We start from the raw sequence: 21,228 nt of genomic DNA, 5'->3' as shown, positions 1-21,228 counted from the left end.
TTTAGATTTTTAGTCAAGACAGGGTTTCAACATATTGGGCAGCCTGGCCTTGAACTCCTGACCTCAAGTGATTCACCCACTTTAGCCTCCCAAATCCCTGGGATTACAGGCGTGAGCCACTGCACCCACCTGAAGTTTATGCTTATACATGGTGTGAGGTATGAATCTAATTAATCTTTTTCCAGCTGTCCTAGTGTCATTTATTTAAAAGCACATTTTTTGTCCTGGTGACTTGTAATGTTATCTTTATTGTATATTAAATTCCCAGATATACACCTACCTCTACCTCTCAACTTGTTATTCCAATGGTTGGCCTGCTAATTTGTGTGCTATACCAAATTGTTTTAATTATAGTCTCTACAGGATGTTCTAGTATCTAGTAGGTGCAGTCACTCCTTATAGCTCTTCTCAGTGTCCTCTTAGTTATTCTTATCTGTTTATTTTCCCAAATGAACTTCAAAACTGAGTTGTCTAGCTCTATAAATAAATTTGATACTATTTTGATTGGGATTAGATTAGATGTATAAAGTAATTTAGACAGACCTAGCATCTTCATGACGTTAAACTGCCCTAGGAACAAGGGATGTCTTTCCATTTATCAGGTCTACTGTTTTGTCTTTCAGAGTTTTAAAGTTTTTTAAATAAAGGTTTTAGGTATTTATTAGGTTTATTCCGAAATATATTTTATCAATATTGCTTTTGTAAATGATGTTTGCTCTACTACTGTACCTTTTTTTTTTGGACGGAGTTTCACTCATTTCACTCTTGTTGCCCAGGCTGGAGTGCAGTGGCACAATCTCAGCTTGCTGCAACCTCTGCCTTCTAGGTTCAAGCGATTCTTCTGCCTCAGCCTTCCAAGTAGCTGGGACTACAGGAGCGTGCCACCACGCCCCGCCAATTTTTTCTATTTTTAGTAAAGATGAGGTATCACTGTGTTAGCCAGGATGGTCTCTATCTCCTGACCTAGTGATTTTTATCTTTTAACTGTTTATTTGCATATGTGAAGGCCACTGATTTCTGTACTAATTTTATATTTTGCTGACTTAATTGTCTTAATTCTGTCATTGATTCTCTTGCGTTTTCTAAATGATCACATAAGCTGCAAATATAGTTTTACTTCTTTTCTAATTCTTACATTGATTTTTCTTGTCTATCTGCATTGGCAAATACCTGTGGCACGATTTAAATGTTAGTATCTTCAGGATAAAAAAAGCCCTTGCAAGTAAGAAGGGAAAAAACAAACAAACAAACAAACAAACGAAAATGAACAACCCAACTTAAAAAAATAGGCTTAGGCAAGGAAAAGGTAGTTCACAGAAGAAGCACAAATGGCCAGTAAACACATCTTTAAATGTGCAATCTCATTAGTAACGTTAAGAATTAATACTTTGACCACCAAGATAAAAGAGTGTCCACTTCCCCCATGACATCCATGGATAACACTGGAACATTTCTTTTCCCATCTTTCCCAAAAAGATAAGTGAAATACGTTATTTTTAGTTTCAAAGTATCTGCTCCTATTCTTTTTTTCTTTTTCTTTTTTTTTTTTCTTTTTGAGACAGTGTGTTGCTCTGTCACCCAGGCTACAGTACAGTGGCTTGATCTCCCCGCACTGCAACCTCCACCCCCAGGTTCAAGCAATTCTCCTGCCTCAGTCTCCCAAGTAACTGGGACTACAGGCACATGCCACCATACCTGGCTGATTTTTGTATTTTAGTAGAGACGGGGTTTCACCATATTGGTCAGGCTGGTCTCGAACTCCTGACCTCAGGTGATCCACCCACCTCGGCCTCCCAAAGTGCTGGGATTACAGGCATGAGCCACTGTGCCCAGCCCTCTTGGCTTGTTTTTACCAAGTAGTTAGCATACGGTCAATGAGTGACACAGCCAGGCTTTAAACTGAGTGCTCTTCCTTACCTGTTAGGATTTTTCTTTTCTTTTGTTTCTTTCTTTTGAGATGAAGTCTCGCTCTGTCACCCAGGCCAGAGTGCAGTGGCTCGATCTCAGCTCACTGCAACCTCCGCCTCCCAGGTTCAAGCGATTTTCCTGCCTCAGCCTCCTGAGTAGCTGAGATTACAGGTGCGCCTGGCTAATTTTTTTGTGTTTTCAGTAGAGACAGGGTTTCACCATATTGGCCACACTAATCTTGAACTCCTAACCTCATGATCTGTCCACCTCGGCCTCTCAAAGTGCTGGGATTAAAGTGTGAGCCCAGCCACCTGTTAGGATTTTTTTTTTTTTTTTTTTGAGATGGAGTTTTGCTCTTGTTAACCCAGGCTGGAGTGCAATGGCGCGATCTCGGCTCACCGCAACCTCCGCCTCCTGGGTTCAGGCAATTCTCCTGCCTCAGCCTCCTGAGTAGCTGGGATTACATGCACACACCACCATGCCCAGCTAATTTTTTGTATTTTTAGTAGAGACGGGGTTTCACCATGTTGACCAGGCTGGTCTCGATCTCTTGACCTCGTGATCCACCCGCCTCGGCCTCCCAAAGTGCTGGGATTAAGGTGTGAGCCCAGCCACCTGTTAGGATTTTTTAATAGACAGATAAGGATAGAGTGAAAGGCAGACGTGTGGGTGGGCTGAGTCATAAAGCAGAGAGGTATAGTCCAAGGAATTCCTTGCAAGCCAACAAGCAGTCATGCCATTTTCCCTGAATTTCTAAGGTAATGACCTCTTACAGAGGCAGCTACAACTAACTTCTGAAACAACAGGATATCACAGCATTAATTAGGGCACTACTCTGTGGGCAGGGTAGAGAGGAAGAAGAGGGGATATTTTAATTTTCTATTTCACATTGCCATGCCTTGATAAATTATGTTTCTTCTGCCTGGAATATTCACATAGCAAACAGCTATCCGTCCTTCAAAATGGCTTAGACATCACCACCTCCACTCTGAGGCCCATTCTTGACACTGTATGCCTTCCCGTCTCCCTCTTCTGTGTCACCTCTGTACCTTGTATTGGAAAATAAAAACAACTCCAGCCTGGGCAACATGGTGAAACCCTGTCTTCACAAAAAATACAAAAACTATCCAGGCATGGCAGGGTGTGTCTGTAGTCCCAGCTACTCAGGCTAAGGAGAAAAAGGATAGTTTGAGCCCAGGAGGTGGAGGTTGGAGTGAGCCAAGATTGTGACACTCCAACACAAGTTTTTCTTGTGACACAAACAAGAAAAACTCCCATGTTTTCATCTCTGTTTCTCTAATAATCTAACATTTTGCTCAAATCATAGGAGGTCTACCATAAATGCTTACTGAACAGAATTCAACTTACCTTCTATGGTATGAGGAATGTATCAGAAATAAAATGATCTTGGTGTGCCAGTGCCAGTGCCAGCCATCACCAGATCAGAGATTAGATTTGGACAGAGACGGAAAAGTTCACAATTAGGGTGGCAAAGAGAGTTATACTGCATTTAGCTCCAGTATTGAATCACAAGAATCCACACTTAGAGTAAAAGTCATTAAGAACAATAATTGGGCCAGGCGCACTGGCTCACACCTTTAATCCCAGCACACTGAGAGGCCAAGGTGGGCGGATCGCTTGAGGCCAAGAGTTCGAGACCAGCTTAGGCAACATAGGGAAACCCCATCTTCACTAAAAATATAAAAATTAGCTAGGCGTAGTGGCATGTGCCTGTAATCCCAGCTACTCAGGAAACTGAGGCACGATAATCAATTTAACCCAGGAGGTGGAGGTTGCAATGAGCCAAGATAGTGCCACTGCATTCCAGCCCGGGCAACAGAATGAAACTCTGTCAATAACAATAATAGTAATTAAGACCTTAAAATCTTAAAACCTATCTTTAAAATTTATAACACACATAACATTTATGTGTAGTTTACCATAATAAAAAATTGAAAAAAAAAATACACATTGCAAAAAGATGTGAACATACATAATGCTAAACTGAAAATTTTCCCTTGACTCACCACTTCCCAAAAATAATCCCGCCTCAATAGTTTAGTATATATTTTTTCAGGTCTCCATGTCTGTAAACACACTAACATACGTTTATATTATTATAATAATGTTATAAATATTACACCTGTAATCCTAGCACTTGGGGAGGCCAAGGCGGGAGGATTGCTTAAAATCAGGAGTTTGAGACCAGCATGAGCAACAAAGTGAGATCCCATCTCTACGAAAAATAAAATAAGTTAACCTGGCACAGTAGTGTGTGCCTGTAGTTTCAACTACTTGAGAGGCTGAGGCAGGAGGATTGCTTGAACCCAGGAGATGGAAGCTGTGGTGAGCCATGATTGTGCCACTGCACTCCAGCCTGAGCAACAGAGCAAGATCCTGTCTCAAAAAACAAACAAAAAAAAGTATTTTGTACATCCTTCCATATTTGCACAAATACATCTACCTCATTTTTCTCTTAACTTTCATAAAATGCTATTGTGTGAACATTCTATGATTTATTTAACCATTGTACTATACACAATGGTACAAACATCTTTGTATATGTATGTATACATCTTTGTGCACATGATTGTTTATATAAAATAAATTCTTTAAAGTATAATTTCTGGATACAAGAACATGACTATTTAAAATTTTAAAGATATTGCCAAACTGTTAGCTATTACCTTTAAGACATTACCAACTTATTTTTGGCTCTGAAATAAAATAACTTTATACTGCATTTACATTGGTTACACAATTGTAGTATCCTTGAGATTTACACTTAGTTGAGTCACAATTGCATATTTAATTGAATCTATAATACCATCTTATATAAAACATTCTGATTTTAGGTATGTTAAAATGAGAAAAATGTCCTTATATTAGAAAGAAAAATGATTCTTAGCTGTGTTAGAAAATAAATGATTAGGCCAGCTGCAGTGGCTCACACCTGTAATCCCAGCACTTTGGGAGGCTTACACCAATGGATCACCTGAGGTCAGGAGTTCAAGACCAGCCTGGGCAACATGGTGAAAGCCCGTCTCTACTAAAAAAACAAAAAATTAGCCAGGTGTGGTGGTGGCTGCCTGTAATCCCAGCTACTCAGGAGGCTGGGGCAGGAGAAGCACTTGAACCTGGGAAGAAAGGTTGCAGTGAGCTAAGATCACGCCATTACACTCCAGCCTGGCCAACAAGAGCAAGACTCCATCTCATTTAAAAAAAAAAAAAATTAATCATTTCTACTGAGAAAGCACTTTGTCAGCAACAAACAGCAAATCAAATTTTCACATTTATTAAAACAGTATATTTCCAAAAGTATTTTTTTATATGTGATATGAAACATGTAATGGCAAATGGGACAAAGCTAGGGAACTATTCACATTAAGTAAGCTTTAGAAGGCCTGTAACATTTGGATAATTAGTAATTAAAGAGCATATTTTTCCCTGTCACAAAGATTCATAGCATCAGATAACAAAACAACTCAAGCCACTCAACTATTTTCTAACATGATAAACCTTGACCCATACACTAGTGTCAAAAGGAGATGTTCCGCTATCTATTAGCAGACTCTTACTGGTAAGAACAGGCAGCTCTCTTTACTGAATTTGACTCATTCACCAGCACACAGTTCATCTTGATCTTTGATAAAGAAGTCACTTCCAGAGGTCAGTCCCCAGACACAGTTGACTTTGGACATCTCTCCCAGAAGCATGTGGAAGCTGGATATCATTTACCAGTACTCATGTTTGAGCCAAATAAGGCGATATGGATACTCCCTTAACATCCTGTGTTATTTTCGTTGTTTTGTTTGAGGTGCCTACCTTCTCAAGAGATTAATATCAACGGAGTTAGAATGACTTACAGAATAATCACTTTCCATCTCAGGCATTAATCTGTGTTTCCACATTTGAGACCATACTACATGTGTGCAGGGAGGCACATCATGCCTGAATGTGCAGGAGAAAGAAATATAATAATAAGGTATTATACTTGAAATGTAAGCTCCCTCTTGGCTAAAGCACAAAGAACAGAATCAGGTCAGATAATCTAAACTCTGAATAAAGGTAAGTCATTCATACTGTGTCTGAAATGTGAACACTAAGTCTACTTAGATTTGATTATAATTGGTTGAAATGTTATAGGTGTTAATAAGCCTCCATCAAATAAGAAAGGATTTTATCATTACACTCATCGGCATTAATGTAAAATCCTTCTTATGTAGCCATCACTTTATTCCGAATTCCTGCAACTTTTATTAAACATACCCTACATTCTTCAGCTATTTTTGCACATGACACATAAATTATGACTGGAGTAGCAAACAGAAACAAGTTCAGCTACCATCAACCTCCGCTACTTATCTGCCCCACCTCTGCAGCTGCTGCTGGTCTCTTCACAAGTGATCCTCCTGCCTCGGCCTCCCTGAGTGCTGGGATTACAGGCATGAGCCACCACACCCTGCTGATTTCTTCTTCTTCTTCTTCGAAGCCAGAATTTTCAAAGACTCTATTTCTTTCACATGCTGAGCTTTCTTTCACTATTTAGTTGAGCAATTCCTAATACTTGGGTGAAAATTTTGATTTTCACCCAAAGTCTATACTTGCATTCCCTTTTCATGTTCCCCTCCTGATAGTATTGCAGGATTCTCATCACTTTCAATATCTTCAGGGTTTTTAAATCACTTTTTCTCCCCTACTTCACCTCGTTCTGGCCCACTTCTTGTTACTATCCTTTAAAAGACACACACACACACACACACACACACACACACACACACAGAAAAAGTGAGATAAACATAAAATTGTTAGACTCTCCAGTACACCTGCACCTAGCCAACAGTCTCCATAGTAAGCTGACTAGTATCTGATCCACAGCATATACTTTATAATACTTGGGGTAATCTGAAAGCAATGGTGCAAAAGAGCGGAGACTACAGGGCACAGCTGGGTTTTAACATCAAAGGAGTTAGAATGACTTACAGTAAGATCACTTTCCATCTCAGGCATTAGTTGGCTTCATTAAGGTGACGCACAAAATTTTATAGTACTAAATAGCTCACAGAAAACTTTTTTACATGTGATTGGCTTGGATATAGAATGTTGAAATCACCTTTCTGGTTCCTTAATAATCCTTTATTATATGCTGGAAAAACAAAGGTAAAACAATACAAAAACTCCCAGAAGGCCAGGGATGAAAGCTGTGAAGGCTAAAAACCCTTCTGGACAGGTTGGAACATGCTGCTGCTGAACCTGGGCTCTAGCCTCAAAAGGCAACACTAGGTGGCTGGAAAATCAGGCTTAGGTGATTGGCAACAAAGAGGAGCACCTGAATGCTGTGCTACTTCCAGCCCTCCCTTTCTCTAATCCATTCCTTAACTAGTAACTACTATTTTTTTAAGATGGAGTCTCATTCTGTCACGCAGGCTGGAGTGTGCAATGGTGCAATCTTGGCTCACTGCAACCTCTGCCTCCCAGGTTCAAGCAAACCTACCACCTCAGCCTCCAAGTAGCTAGGATTACAGGTGTGCCTCACCATGCCCTGATAATTTTTTTCCCCCATTTTTAGTAAAGATGGGATTTCACCATGTGGATCAGGCTTGTCTTGAACTCCTGACCTCAAGTGATCCACCCATTTCAGCCTCCCAAAGTGCTGGGATTACAGGTGTGAGCCACAGCACCCAGCCTACTAGTAAATACTTCAATTCCCTTCTTTCTGCAAAATATCTGTTTAGCTCTTATATATGGTAGGCTCTGTGCCAGGCACTCCAGTCTACAGCCGGAGTAAGCTATTAGAACAAATACAAATCTGATGATGTTACCGCTCTGCTGAAAATCCTTCAGTGACATTCAAGATCCCCCAAGATCTGGTGTCTGGTAATCCTTCTAGCCTCATCTCCCACCTCTTTCTGGCCCTTGCATTCTGAGTTCTGAACACTTTCCCTGGCTAACTCTTGTCTATCTACCATGACTCAGCTTAAGATGTCTTGTTCTCTGAGCAAGCCTCTCCTGATCACTCAAGACAGTTTTGGTATAAAATTATAACCTCTGTTTTTTTTTTTTTTTCCCTTAACTGAAAACTTCTGATCCTTTTCTCCTTCTGTGTATGAAAATATCTGTCTAGTAAAATCAGCTAACAAAATGGCTGATGTAGCTCTGGAACCTGTGTCCTCTACTCATTTTCTCTCTCTCTTTTTTTTTAAAGATGGGGTTTCACCATGATGGCCAGGCTGGTCTTGAACTCCAGACCTCAGGTGATCCACCCACCTCGGCCTCCCGAAATGCTAGGATTAAAGGCGTGAGCCACTGTGCCCGGCCTCCTCATTTTCTCTAAAGCAGTTTTTGAGAGAATGTGATATCGACTGTGCTTTTTTTTTTTTTTTTTTTATTATTATTATTATTTTTTTATTTTATTTTTATTTTTTTTTTTTTTTGAGACGGAGTTTCGCTCTTGTTTCCCAGGCTGGAATGCAATGGCGTGATCTTGGCTCACTGCAACCTCCGCCTCCTGGGTTCAGGCAATTCTCCTTCCTCAGCCTCCTGAGTAGCTGGGATTACAGGCACGTGCCACCATGCCCAGCTAATGTTTTGTATTTTTAGTAGAGACGGGGTTTCACCATGTTGACCAGGATGGTCTCGATCTCTTGACCTCGTGATCCACCCGCCTCGGCCTCCCAAAGTGCTGGGATTACAGGCTTGAGCCACCGCGCCCGGACGGACTGTGCTTTTCAATTCAAGAAAACGTTACGGCAACCTTGGTCAGTGCAAAGAAGACAAAAATCTGAAGAAAATAAATAATATCCCCATATTCTTCTGGCTTAATTCTGCTACTTCTTAAAACAAGAAATGTGCTGCAGAGACTATTCTCAGTGCAACGGACAGGAAGTGGGCATTGGAAGGGCCTGCTGCACCACACACGCTCTGGGGATCTACAAGCCACCCCTCTGCTTATCAAAGCCGCATATCTGGTACTGGCCACCTGCTACATGCTCCCACTGCCAGGCAGGCACACCTTGGCCTTTCCTTTCCCATGGGTACTTTTTGGGTTAGAAGAAATAAGTAATTTGAAATTTCTTTTTTTTTTTTTTTTTTTTGAGACAGAGTTTCGCTCTTGTTACCCAGGCTGGAGCGCAATGGCTCGATCTCGGCTCACCACAACCTCTGCCTCCTGGGTTCAGGCAATTCTCCTGCCTCAGCCTCCCGAGTAGCTGGGATTATAGGCACGTGCCACCATGCCCAGCTAATTTTTTGTATTTTTAGTAGAGATGGGGTTTCACCATGCTGACAAGGATGGTCTCGATCTCTTGACCTCGTGATCCACCTGCCTCGGCCTCCCAAAGTGCTGGGATTACAGGCTTTAGCCACTGCGCCTGGCATAATTTGAAATTTCATTGTGAGTTTTCTTTCAGCTCCATCAGTTAAAAGAGACTAGTTACACAACAGCTCTGGCAAACACAGAAGGACCTGCCTCTTCCAATAGAATTCACTGAGCTCTCCCAGCACCATCCACAAGACCCAACCTTCCATTTTCTTATTATTTATTCATACGGCCTTTGTGCTTGTATCCTTGTCTGGCTCTCTTTTCAAACTATTAAGTTCCCTGAGGGCAAAAACCGTCTTTTTTTTTCCTTTCTAAAATTTGAGACAGAGTCTCGCTCTGTCGCCCAGACTGAAAGACAGTGATGGGATCTCGGCTCACTACAACCTCCACCTCCTGGGTTCGAGTGCTTCTCCTGCCTCAACCTCCTGAGTAGCTGGGATTACAGGCGCCCACCACCATGCCTGGCTAATTTTTGTATTTTAAGTAGAGACGGGTTTCACCATGTTGGCCAGGCTGGTCTCAAACTCTTCACCTCAAGTGACCTGCCCACCTTGGCCTCCCAAAGTGCTGGGATTACAGGCATCAGCCACTGCTCCCAGTCAGAAACAGTCTTACGTGCTACAGCATTTCCAGGAAATTACTGAGTACCTACTATATCTGACACATAGTAGGGTACAAAATAAATGACTGGTGAATGAGTTAATATCGACCTGTTGGTGCTTCCAGGAAAAAACAAAACAAAACAAAAAAACAAGTATTAGAAGCTCTCAGGATACGCAGTTCATTACTACAGTTAGGAAAATGATTCAGCTGGCCATTCTGCGGCTTCTCCTCACCTGATCGATATCGTTCATCCCTGGCTCCTCCGGATCGAGTTCGGTGGTACTTAGAGGGAGCAGAAGTTTGAGCTGCAGATGGAGCAGGTGTCTGGTTTCTAAGTTCTTTCTGTACTGCTGAATCAGTTTCTAAAAAAAAGGAAGTTTAGAAGATGGTTATCCAATAACAGTAAGAGTTAACATTTTCTGAAGCACTTTAAGCAACTCTCAGAACACTCTGAGCTAGGTACTATTACCCTACCTACAGTAAAGGGTTTGAAAATTTTAATATATATACATAAATATGATGTAAAGACGTCCAAACTAAAAAATACCATCTTAGAGTGTTAAATGTCAATAGGCTGATAGGAGAGAAATAACAAGAAGGCAAATGTAAACTAAAAGGCCATTCCAGAGACTCCAAGGAGAGGCAATAGTGATGGGGAGTTGACTGCGTATGACCCTCTAAATCCTAAACAATGAGACAAAAAATAGTTCAGGGAGCCTTAGCTACCATACCATAAGTCACTCCAGATAAACAGAATTCAAGCAAAAACAGAGTGATTATGCAAGCACAGCTTCAAGTCAAGTCTATCAGCCCCTTTTGCAACTGGACGCATCACTGCCCCTGCCCTTTCTAGTACCTGGCCTGTCCCCAGACTCTGCCCTCCCAAAATTTACTGTTTTATCGAGAATATGGGGATGGGGTAAATAAACAGAAAAACACTAAGTTCTGATGTTTTACTGCCTTCTTATCTCAAATGATTAACTCCAAAATTGTTTCTTTAAAAAAAATTACAATAAGAAAATTTAACATGAGATATACCTTTTTAACAAAATTTTGCGTGTAAAATACAATAGTATTAATATCATCTATAGGCATGATGTTATAAAGCAGAACTTACTAATCTTGGATAACTGAAACTTCATACCTGCAGAACGGCAATGTCTCATTTCCCGCTTCCTATAATCCCCTAGCAACCACCATTCTACTCTCTACTTATGAGCTTGATTCTCTTAGATATCACATATAAGTGGAATCATATAGCATTTGTCCTTCTGTGACTGCTTTATTTCCCTTAGCATAATGTCCTCCAAGTTCATCCATGTTGTCACATATCGAAGGATTTCCTTCTTTAAGGTGCATTTTAAGTTTCTGAAATAGCTCCTGGGTATGCCCAGTAAGGCAGCTTACACATAGCAAATTAAGTGCCCAATACATTAAGATGTCACCTACACAGCAAATGTACTGCTCCAGATCCCCGCTGAGAATCAGCCTATAAAGCCAAAAAATTAAAAGACTCAAAGCAGTGGTCTGGGGATTACAAGCAACAGTGCCACACATCCCAGTAAAGATTGATGGCATCAAAGAGTTACAGGAACTGAGATTCATAATGGCAATGTTTTATCATTTAAAAAAAAAAAAAAAAGAGGCATTTAAAAAAAAAAAAAAAAGCAGGTAGCATGCTGGAGAGGCCACGTGTTGAGGCTCCAATCAACAGTCCTGGCTGAGCCCACCCTCCACTTGCCCTGTCAAGGCAGCAAACATGTGAACAAGCCATCTTAGACTGTCCAGAGCAACTCATCTACTATGTAAGGGGGAAGAAAACCACTGAATGACCCCAGGTGGCAACAATATAGAGCAAAATAATCACTGAAATTATCCCTGCACAAATTGTTGGCCTACAAAACCACGTTTCTTTAAATGGTTAGGTGTGTGTATACACACACACACACACACACACACACACACACACACACAGTATTTAAGAAGGCAAGGATACTTTGAGCCCCAGAGTTTGAGACCAGCCTAGGCAACATAGCAAGACTCCATCTCTATCTACATAAAAATTTGAAAAAAAAATTTTAAGTATTTATCATCTGGCCCTTTATAGAAAAAGTCTATCAATTCCTAATCTATTATAATGAAAGCTAACATTTAAGTGTTTGCTTTGTGCCATACACTATACGTATAGAAGTTTTCATATTTTATCATATTTATTCCTTACAGCAACGCTATGAAGTCAGCATTTTCATTATCCCTTTTGACATAAAGGAGACAGAGACATGGCTCAAAAATTACAGAGACAAGGAATGCAGAGACAGAATTTCAAACCCAGGTCTAATTCCACTGGCTCTCACCCAGAAAAGGTCATGAAAATTCTCCCAAGGCTTTTTTTTTTTTTTTCTTTTTTTGGAGACAGAGTCTTTCATCAATGCCCCGGCTGGTGTGCAGTAGCATGATGATCTCAGCTCACTGCAACCTCTGCCTCCCAGGTTCAAGCGATTCTCCTGTCTCAGCCCCCAGGGTGGCTAGGATTACAGGCACCCACCACCACACCTGGCTAATTTGTTATTGTTGTTGTATTTTTAGTAGAGACAGTGGTTTATTATATTGGCCAGGTCGGTCTCAAACTCCCGACCTCGTAATCTGTCTACCTCAGCCTCCCCAAGTGCTAGGATCACAGGCGTGAGCCACCGCACCTGGCCTCTCAAGACTCTTAAAAGGAAAGTAATCAAAATTAATAATTTAGTGTGAGAGCATCAAATGCTTCAGGAGTTACAATAGATAACAGCAAAATTCAAAATATACAAACACCTTCTATCATGCAAAGGATTTGGCAAAAGGCCCCTCCAAATAAAGTTTTCAGCCACTTGTTATAGACATTAGTTAAAATGTATTCCAATTAACTTTAAATAGAAAACAAAAAACAGAAAGGGGCTATTTTTATTTGGAAAATCAGATGATATACTGGAAGGAAATCAGATAGCACACACAAGCTACTTTGCTTGCAAATATGTACACAAAAATGGTTTGATTTAAACAGCACTAAGTTTTGAAACACTTGCTTTTTATTATTACTTTGGTCATAAAGAATATGTTACTGAATTACCTACAACTGATTTTATTTTATTTATTTATTTATTTATTTATTTTTGAGATGGAGTTTCGCTCTTGTTACCCAGGCTGGAGTGCAATGGCGTGATCTCGGCTCACCGCAACCTCCGCCTCCTGGGTTCAGGCAATTCTCCTGCCTCAGCCTCCTAAGTAGCTGGGATTACAGGCATGCGCCACCATGCCCAGCGAATTTTTTGTAGTTTTAGTAGAGACGGGGTTTCACCATGTTGACCAGGACGGTCTCGATCTCTTGACCTCATGATCCACCCACCTCGACCTCCCAAAGTGCTGGGATTACAGGCTTGAGCCACCGCGTCCGGCCACAACTGATTTTATTAATTAAATAAGCAGGTTTACAAGGACAGACCAAATTATCCTGCTAAGAAACATGGTGCTTCCAAGTTAGATAGCTAATAATAAATACAAAGAATGAAAATAATTATACAGATTCTCACTTCACAAAGGATGACACAAAGGTTTATGTATTCCTTTTTATCATTCCTCTCTCAGTTATGCTTTTCTGTTTTTTCTATGTAATTAATTAGAATAAGAGAAGAAATATGGGCTAAAGAAAAATTATTACAATGAAATGATACAGAGGTGACAGGGGATCTGGGAGCTGACTGATCTATCTGGGAAAGAACTAGAGAAAATGAACATTTCCATTCAGGATCATCTAGAGGTTATCACAGATCAAACCATGAGGAAATATAACACAAAGACATTTGATGAGGATTCAAAGTCAGATGATACTTAGCCAAGAGACTTACTGCACTGGTACAAAAAAAAAAAAAGCCTCACAACCCACTCTTCACCAAGCAATATTAACATATTCTCTGCAACGGTTATCTCAGTTCCTTCAGGACTTTGGTCATCTAAACAGACTAGGTCTCTTTTGGGTCCAAAATCATGACAACTATTTTGTTATAGTTTGCTAGAAATGAAGCCAAAAAGTTGATTTGCGGTTTCAATAATAGACTGACAGCTTTATTCAGTGAGTATTCCTCAGAAGCCCAAAGCACAATGCAACAAAAACACGGATTTCTGACATAACAACCTTGGTTCAAATGTGCAACAAACTTGCTTCAAGTTCTTGAGAGGTTAAGTTAAAAAGTTGTAAAAAAAAAAAAAATAATTATATATATATATATATATATATATATATATATGTGTGTGTGTGTGTAAAATTACAAGGTATATTCTCAGGAATTGAATCACTTAAAATATAACAGGAGATCTTAATAACAAAACCCTGTAATCTTTTTTAAATTGAACAGTCTCTAATTTATATGCATTTCATAAATTTTTATTTCCATGCACTAGAGTTTATTTTTTAAAATATAAGATTTACAAATATACTTAAACATGCATTGAACATACTAGAAGCAAGACCAGGCATAGTGGGGTTCGAGGATTGCTTAAGCCCAGGAGTTTGAGGCCAGCCTGGGCAACACAGAAAGACTGTGTCTCTTAAAAAAAAAAAAAATTAGCTGAGCATGGTGGTGCATGTCTGTGGTCCCAGTTACTTGGGAGACTAAGACAGGAGGATTGCTTGATCCCAGGAGGGCAAGGTTGCAGTGAGCCAAGATCATGCCACTGTACTCCAGCCTGGTCTCCAGCAAGAATCACTCTATTAAAAAAAAAATCAACGACTTCCTTTTCCTTTCCCTAAAAGCAACTGACAAATCAATGCATATTTGGGAGTAAGAGAGAGAAAAGTATGTCCTGGTTAGATTTAAAACATTGTGGAGACTAATTCCCACCTTGGCTCACTTGCAAGGGCAATGATTTATCATGAATGGGGACAGAAAACAACATAGTTGAGGACCCCAAACCCCAAATCCAAAACCTTTTGTGCTCCTGTCTAATGCTCACAGGAAACGTTCCTTGAAACATTTCTTATTTCCAATTTTCGTATTTCAGACGTTCAACTGACATATAATGCAAATATTCCAAAAATTCAAAAAAAATCAGAAATACTTCCCAGTCCCAAGCATTTCAGGTAAGGGCTACTCAAACTGTACCTAAGGCCTCATCAAGAAGAGGTGGGAAGGAGTATGAGGGTAGGGAAGGCCAGCAGGGCATTATTTAACAACATATGTAATGTCAGCTGGGCAGGCAAGATGCTGCCTCAAGGTGAATCATTCCCTGGCCATAGTGTCACTCCAACTAGATCTTAGAAATTACCAGGGGTGCTAAAATACAGATTCCTGTCTTTTGAATAAGATGTACAGTTTCACTGACATGGTAAGGAAAAGCTAAAAGCAAAAATGAAACTTAACAGTATGTATCAACATAATGAGATATTATATGCCATGAAAAATGAAAAATATAGGGAGGCCAAGGTGGGTAGATCACCTGAGGTCAGGAGTTTGAGACCAGCCTGGCCAACATGGTGAAACTCTGTCTCTACTAAAAATACAAAAATTAGCTGGGTGTGGTGGCACGTGCCTGTAATCCCAGCTACTCTGGAGGCTGGGGCAGGCATCTCGCTTGAACCCGTGAGGCAGAGGTTGCAGTGAGCCTCGCATCATTCCACTCCAGCCTGTGCGACAGAGCAGGACTTCATCTCAAAAACAGAAAGAAAGAAAAATGAAAAATATGTAGACTATGCAGACACTTCAGTCCAAATAAAGTAATGCCAAGTGATAAAAGAACACAAAATATTATGTACACAATATAATTATGTGTATGTAAAATATATATATAATTATAAGTGTCAGGTGTGACACAAAAATCCCAAAGGTATTTAGATTGAGGTACTCCCTACTTCTTTACAATTTCATTGTTCTGCTTATAGAATGAATTACATATACAATAAAAGAAATTCTGAAAGACACTAAATACAAATAAGTGCTGGAATGGAAGCTGCTAGACTCACAAATTAAGTCTTCTTTACGACTTCTAAATTCTAGCATAAAATAAGATAGAGATCTGAAGAAAAAAGACAACTTGCTGATTATCATTGCATAGCAAGAGCTTCAGTTGGGGGGTTTCTGATCTTTCAGTCTGTTATGCAGAATATCCACTAGGGGTCACCATTATGTTTAAATAGTGATGATGTTAAAAGGTTTAGTAACAATAAAAAGTGCACATTTTAGGTTCAATAACACAAAGCCTTCCTTCTCAATGATCAACATGTACATAATTCATTGTTCTTTGGCAGAAAGAGACCTCAAAGTTTAATATGTTTCTACTGTCTGAACATGGTAAGGATGATAACTTGAAAAAAATGCTATTTAGTAGCACAAAACTACACATTTCCACTCAGGAAGATGGAAGGAAGCCACCAGCCTCCACATGTTATCTTTTAATTCTGCTTACGATTTAACAGATATTCTCACCTCCAAGACTAACAATGTGAAACAGGAAGGGCTCTTCCAAGAAACCTGATAATTCAACTTCTGGTGGTTGAACAGAGCAGACATGCCTACTGTTCTTGGTGCTAGAGTCCAGAGAAGAAACAGTAAGCAAGTGGTCACCATGTGTGTATCTTCTACACTGTGATACACGCTGAGAAGGAAAAGAACAAGGGTCTCTCAGCTCGCATATTGGGAAATTTAACTTCCATTAGAGTTTCAGAGAAGGTGAATGTCTGTTAAAAGGAGACAGTGATGCAAGACCTAACTAGGCAAAGAGAATGAAAGGCCACTTTATTCAAAACCATGGTGTTTCTAAAAGCCCAGTGAGGGAGCAAAGCCTTGGCAAGTCTAAGACAGACCAGTGGGCTAAAGACACAGCAAAAGGGTAGAGTGTTACAAAATGAAACTGGACTAGGAAAGTGGTGTCAGGTCACTTGCTCTAAGCCAATTGGGCAGCCTTTGAAAGGATTTACAGGAAACAACAGAATATCAATGATAATATTTCTTTGGCTCTTCAAACTTGCCTATCACCATTTCATTACATCTTCACAACAGCACCATGTGATAGATACTATTAATGAAGCAGGATGCCCATCACAGATTTTTCCACGGTGAGATTCAATCACCTTGAATCACTACAGGGCCCTCACTCCCACACCATCCAAGAAGGATGGATAAATGTACCTTGATTGAGAGGCTAAAGCAGCTGCGAGTAATTGAGGACAGACTTCCTTACAAGGTAGGTGATTAACCTCACCACCTAGGGAAGGCGAGAGAGGAATATGGAAAAGGGGCCACCTGACTTTTTTCCACGGGTAGACTAAGGAAAGAGGGTTGGGAACTCTAGGTTTGTTAAGTAGCAGGTGTCTGAACAGATCCTAATCCAGAGCTTCCTTGGCCACCTGACTTCAGGAAAATGGCAGTGCATGAGGCTCAAAGAGCCAACACGAAAAACTCTGCTCTGGGAGTCCAAGTAGAGTACCTGGCTCTTCCTCCATAAAGCATCAGAGTAGCTGATGCAGGGAACAGGCTCAGCATTACTGGCTGGTCACACAATGAGAACCAGTTTTTAGCAACACTCTGTGAGATGATGGAAAGGAAATAGCAGACTGTGGGGATCTTTCCCCTTTTGAGTGTGATAGCTGGATCTATCACCTCTCCTTTTGCACTGCCTATATCTCTGAGGGTTCTTATACAATTTAGGAGGAAAAAGAAGCCACAACAGGAAAACACTGGACTTCCTTCTAATGAGATATATGGGGGCAGATATAATTGCAATCTGTTCCAATTCATAGTGATTCTAATGCCATCCAAATCTAACAAATGAAAGCAGAATGGGGACTGGAAAAAAGATTCTATGTTCTTTCCATTATGCTGTGAACCTTATTGGGAAGGAACTTTTAAATCAAAATGAGATAGACAAAACAAAACAGATTCCACTCCTCAAGCCCTATGCATACATACACACACAGAGGCACATTGCCTACTAAATATTCATAGTTGGAAATGTTCTGTGGCATTACAAAATGCTGTTCCTGATTTCAAAAACTGGTTTTAAGTTTACGTCCCTTTGAATTTCCATAGCACTTTGTTTAGAGCTCTCTTACAGTACTTATTTTACTCTCTTTTATGATCCTCATTTGTGTAACTGTCATCTCTCTGCTATAGTGTAAATAACTTGAGGTCAGAGTCTGGTCTTAATCATCTTCCAGCTCCTACAGTAATTGGTCCTTAGTCTTTTATATTGCAGGCATTTAGTATTTTAATTAAAATAAATAATTAAGATCTTGTCTGTCTCCTCACCTCCACCCATGATAGCAGCTGGCCGGGAAAAATAAACACAAAAATGCAGAGACATCCATTTAAAGTTTACCTAAAAATCCTGCTTATCCGTGTATCTCCAATTCCTGTAAATTGTATGCAAAAATGTGTGCCTCTCACTATCTTCATAGACTTACACAACGACATTAAGGAAAACAGGGTTACAGACTATTCTTAAGAGGCATTATTAGAGGCTTGAGAGAGAAAATAAAATATAAGGGTTTTTCTTTGTTTCATTTTAACTTGGTCACACTTGCACCCTTGAACGACCTCAAAGGCAGGACTGAACCTAGAACTGTGATGAAAGGGGCATGAAGCAGCTGCCAAGAGTAGTGTACTTATAGGAACTGGAACACCAGGGACTGCCACTCAGCACAGTAAGCAGCAATCACAAAATGAATCTACATTTGGGAAAAACCTTTGGGTCACCAGAAATTCTTATCAAGACAAGCTAAAGAACATCAACAAATATTAAAAACTATCTTCATAAACTTATTTTTATCCCTTAAAAAAAAAAAGTAGGTGAGAGTCTAAGGAGAAAAACAATGCAGAAACATACAGGCCAAGAAAGAAAACACGAAAGGTAAGATCTTATTCTGAAGCAGGAGATAAACACGATTCACTTCAAAAATGAAGTGAAAGAAGCAAGTCAAAGGATGAAAGAAGAAAATCAGATACATAAAGGTCACAAATAATCTCAAATACATTAAGACAAAACAGAATGAGCAACGCCCTGGCCTCTCCTTTTCTTTCTGCTCATTTGTTCTTTTTTTTTTTTTTTTTTTTGAGATGGAGTTTCACTCTTGTTACCCAGGCTGGAGTGCGATGGCGCGATCTTGGCTCACCGCAACCTCCGCCTCCTGGGTTCAGGCAATTCTCCTGCCTCAGCCTCCTGAGTAGCTGGGATTACAGGCACACGCCACCATGCCCAGATAATTTTTTGTATTTTTTAGTAGAGACGGGGTTTCACCATGTTGACCAGGATGGTCTCGATCTTTTGACCTCGTGATCCACCCGCCTCGGCCTCCCAAAGTGCTGGGATTACAGGCTTGAGCCACCGCGCCCGGCTCATTTGTTTCTTGTAAATCTTGTAGTACTATTTAAAATAGATGTATCAAATTCATGTAAAAATTAAAGAAATACTAGAGTATCAGATGAGAATTGATATACTCTACACAGCCTTTTGAGGTTTTAGTAGGTCTAAATTAAAAGAACTTTTGAGGGCCGGGCGTGGTGGCTCAAGTGTAATCCCAGCACTTTGGGAGGCCGAGGCAGGTGGATCTCAAGGTCAAGAGATCGAGGCGGGTGGATCTCAAGGTCAAGAGATCGAGACCATCCTGGTCAACATGGTGAAACCCCGTCTCTACTAAAAATACAAAAAACTAGCTGGGCGTGGTGGCGTGTGCCTGTAATCCCAGCTACTCAGGAGGTTGAGGCAGGAGAATTGCCTGAGCCCAGGAGGCGGAGGTTGCGGTGAGCCAAGATCGCGCCATTGCACTCCAGCCTGGGTAACAAGAGCGAAACTCCATCTCAAAAAAAAAAAAAAAAAAAAAAAAAAAAAAAAAAGATCTTTTGAGGGTGGAGACAAGTTGCCAGGATCAATCTACAAGAGACCACTCTCCAATCTGTAGAGTGTTGCTTCTTGTATTACCTAACCCTTTTATCTTCATAGACGTTTACTCATGAAAATACCAGAAATTCTTTTTTTTTTTTTTTTTTTTTGAGGCGGAGTTTCGCTCTCGTTACCCAGGCTGCAGGCTGGAGTGCAATGGCGCGATCTCGGCTCACCGCAACCTCCGCCTCCTGGGTTCAGGCAATTCTCCTGCCTCAGCCTCCTGAGTAGCTGGGATTACAGGCACACGCCACCATGCCCAGTTGATTTTTTGTATTTTTAGTAGAGACGGGGTTTCACCATGTCGACCAGGATGGTCTCGAACTCTCGACCTCGTGATCCACCCGCCTCGGCCTCCCAAAGTGCTGGGATTACAGGCTTGAGCCACCGCGCCCGGCGCAAAATACCAGAAATTCTAAATGCTCTTTCTTTTTAGTTCTGTAAACAATTATAGAACATTGACTATATATAAGAAACTGGGGACATGAAGAATAAAAACAATAAAAAAGAATGTTCTCCAGTAGGTGAACAAGACACAAAAACAGACCATAATCTACGTATGGGATGGCCAAAGACAGCTCTCTCAAAACACAACTCAGATAATGGGAGTGGGGACTATTTATAGGGCTAGTCAAGGAAGGCCTCTCCAGGACTTCCCTAATTGAACAAACCCCTAAGTAGAGTGACAAAGCAAGCCAGGTGGCTTCTGGGCACTGTCTTGTCCCATGCTGTCTCAACAGTATTTGGAACACAGGAGGCACTTTTTAAACATGTTCTGTGCTTAGATTTTGTCCATAACCCCTGTATCTTTAGAATGAACTATTTTTCTATTAAAGCTAGCTGGAATTGTAAGTTATTTGTATCCAAAGTATCTTAAAGATTAGATCAAAGGATCAGCACAGGAAAATTGCCTTCCTACACAAAATCTTCCATTTTCCTGCAACTCCAAGAGTGGCCAAGAGTGACTAATTTACAGAGGAGTTAGAATGTGTGTGGTTTGAAAATTCAATTCTTTGGACCATCCCAAAAGAGAGAGTTAATTTCCTGGCCCCTTCTCCCTGGAAGTCGACTAACTGAGGTGTGTGGGAAGCTTTATACTTGGCCATAGTAGCCTCCAACTACTGAAAGATGTTCTGTGGGCCATTCTTTTCAAAGAGCAGACGGCTCAGAATGAGCAGGAGATGGGAGGTGTGAATCTGCCGTATCTTCATTTCTCCCATGCCTCTCAAAGTGGGAGCATTTTGAGGCACTGAATTTTTAATCTTTAATCTTATAAATTTTAATCTATTGTTAAAAGACAGCATGGCCCTTAAATACCAGATAAGGTTTCGCTCTTGTTTAACTAAAGAAATAACTATCAGTTCCAATGCTGGGAAGTTTAAGTGATTTTTTAGGGTAATTTTGAAAGAGATTTTTGCCATACAATAACTTGAGAACCTAATCCCTATAATGCTACTGAATTAAGTTAGTTTTTCTTATTTTTGGAGACA

General features: G+C 40.4%; 1 protein-coding gene across 3 annotated transcripts in view; it reads right to left on the bottom strand.

Moving 5' to 3' along the window:
• Positions 1–21,228, bottom strand: part of DIP2B (disco interacting protein 2 homolog B) — a 284,011-nt gene that overhangs the window by 109,728 nt on the left and 153,055 nt on the right. For all 3 annotated transcript variants that reach the window (XM_039472182.2, XM_039472183.2, XM_074402637.1), the window contains exon 3: positions 10,066–10,194. In XM_039472182.2, coding sequence (XP_039328116.2) covers positions 10,066–10,194 — 129 coding nt within the window. The remainder of the gene's footprint in view (positions 1–10,065; positions 10,195–21,228) is intronic.

Source organism: Saimiri boliviensis, chromosome 7 (assembly GCF_048565385.1).
Source record: "Saimiri boliviensis isolate mSaiBol1 chromosome 7, mSaiBol1.pri, whole genome shotgun sequence".
In the NCBI taxonomy this organism is placed as follows: domain Eukaryota; kingdom Metazoa; phylum Chordata; class Mammalia; order Primates; family Cebidae; genus Saimiri; species Saimiri boliviensis.
Note: the sequence above shows the minus strand (reverse complement) of the source record. Positions and strands in the feature narration are given on the sequence as shown.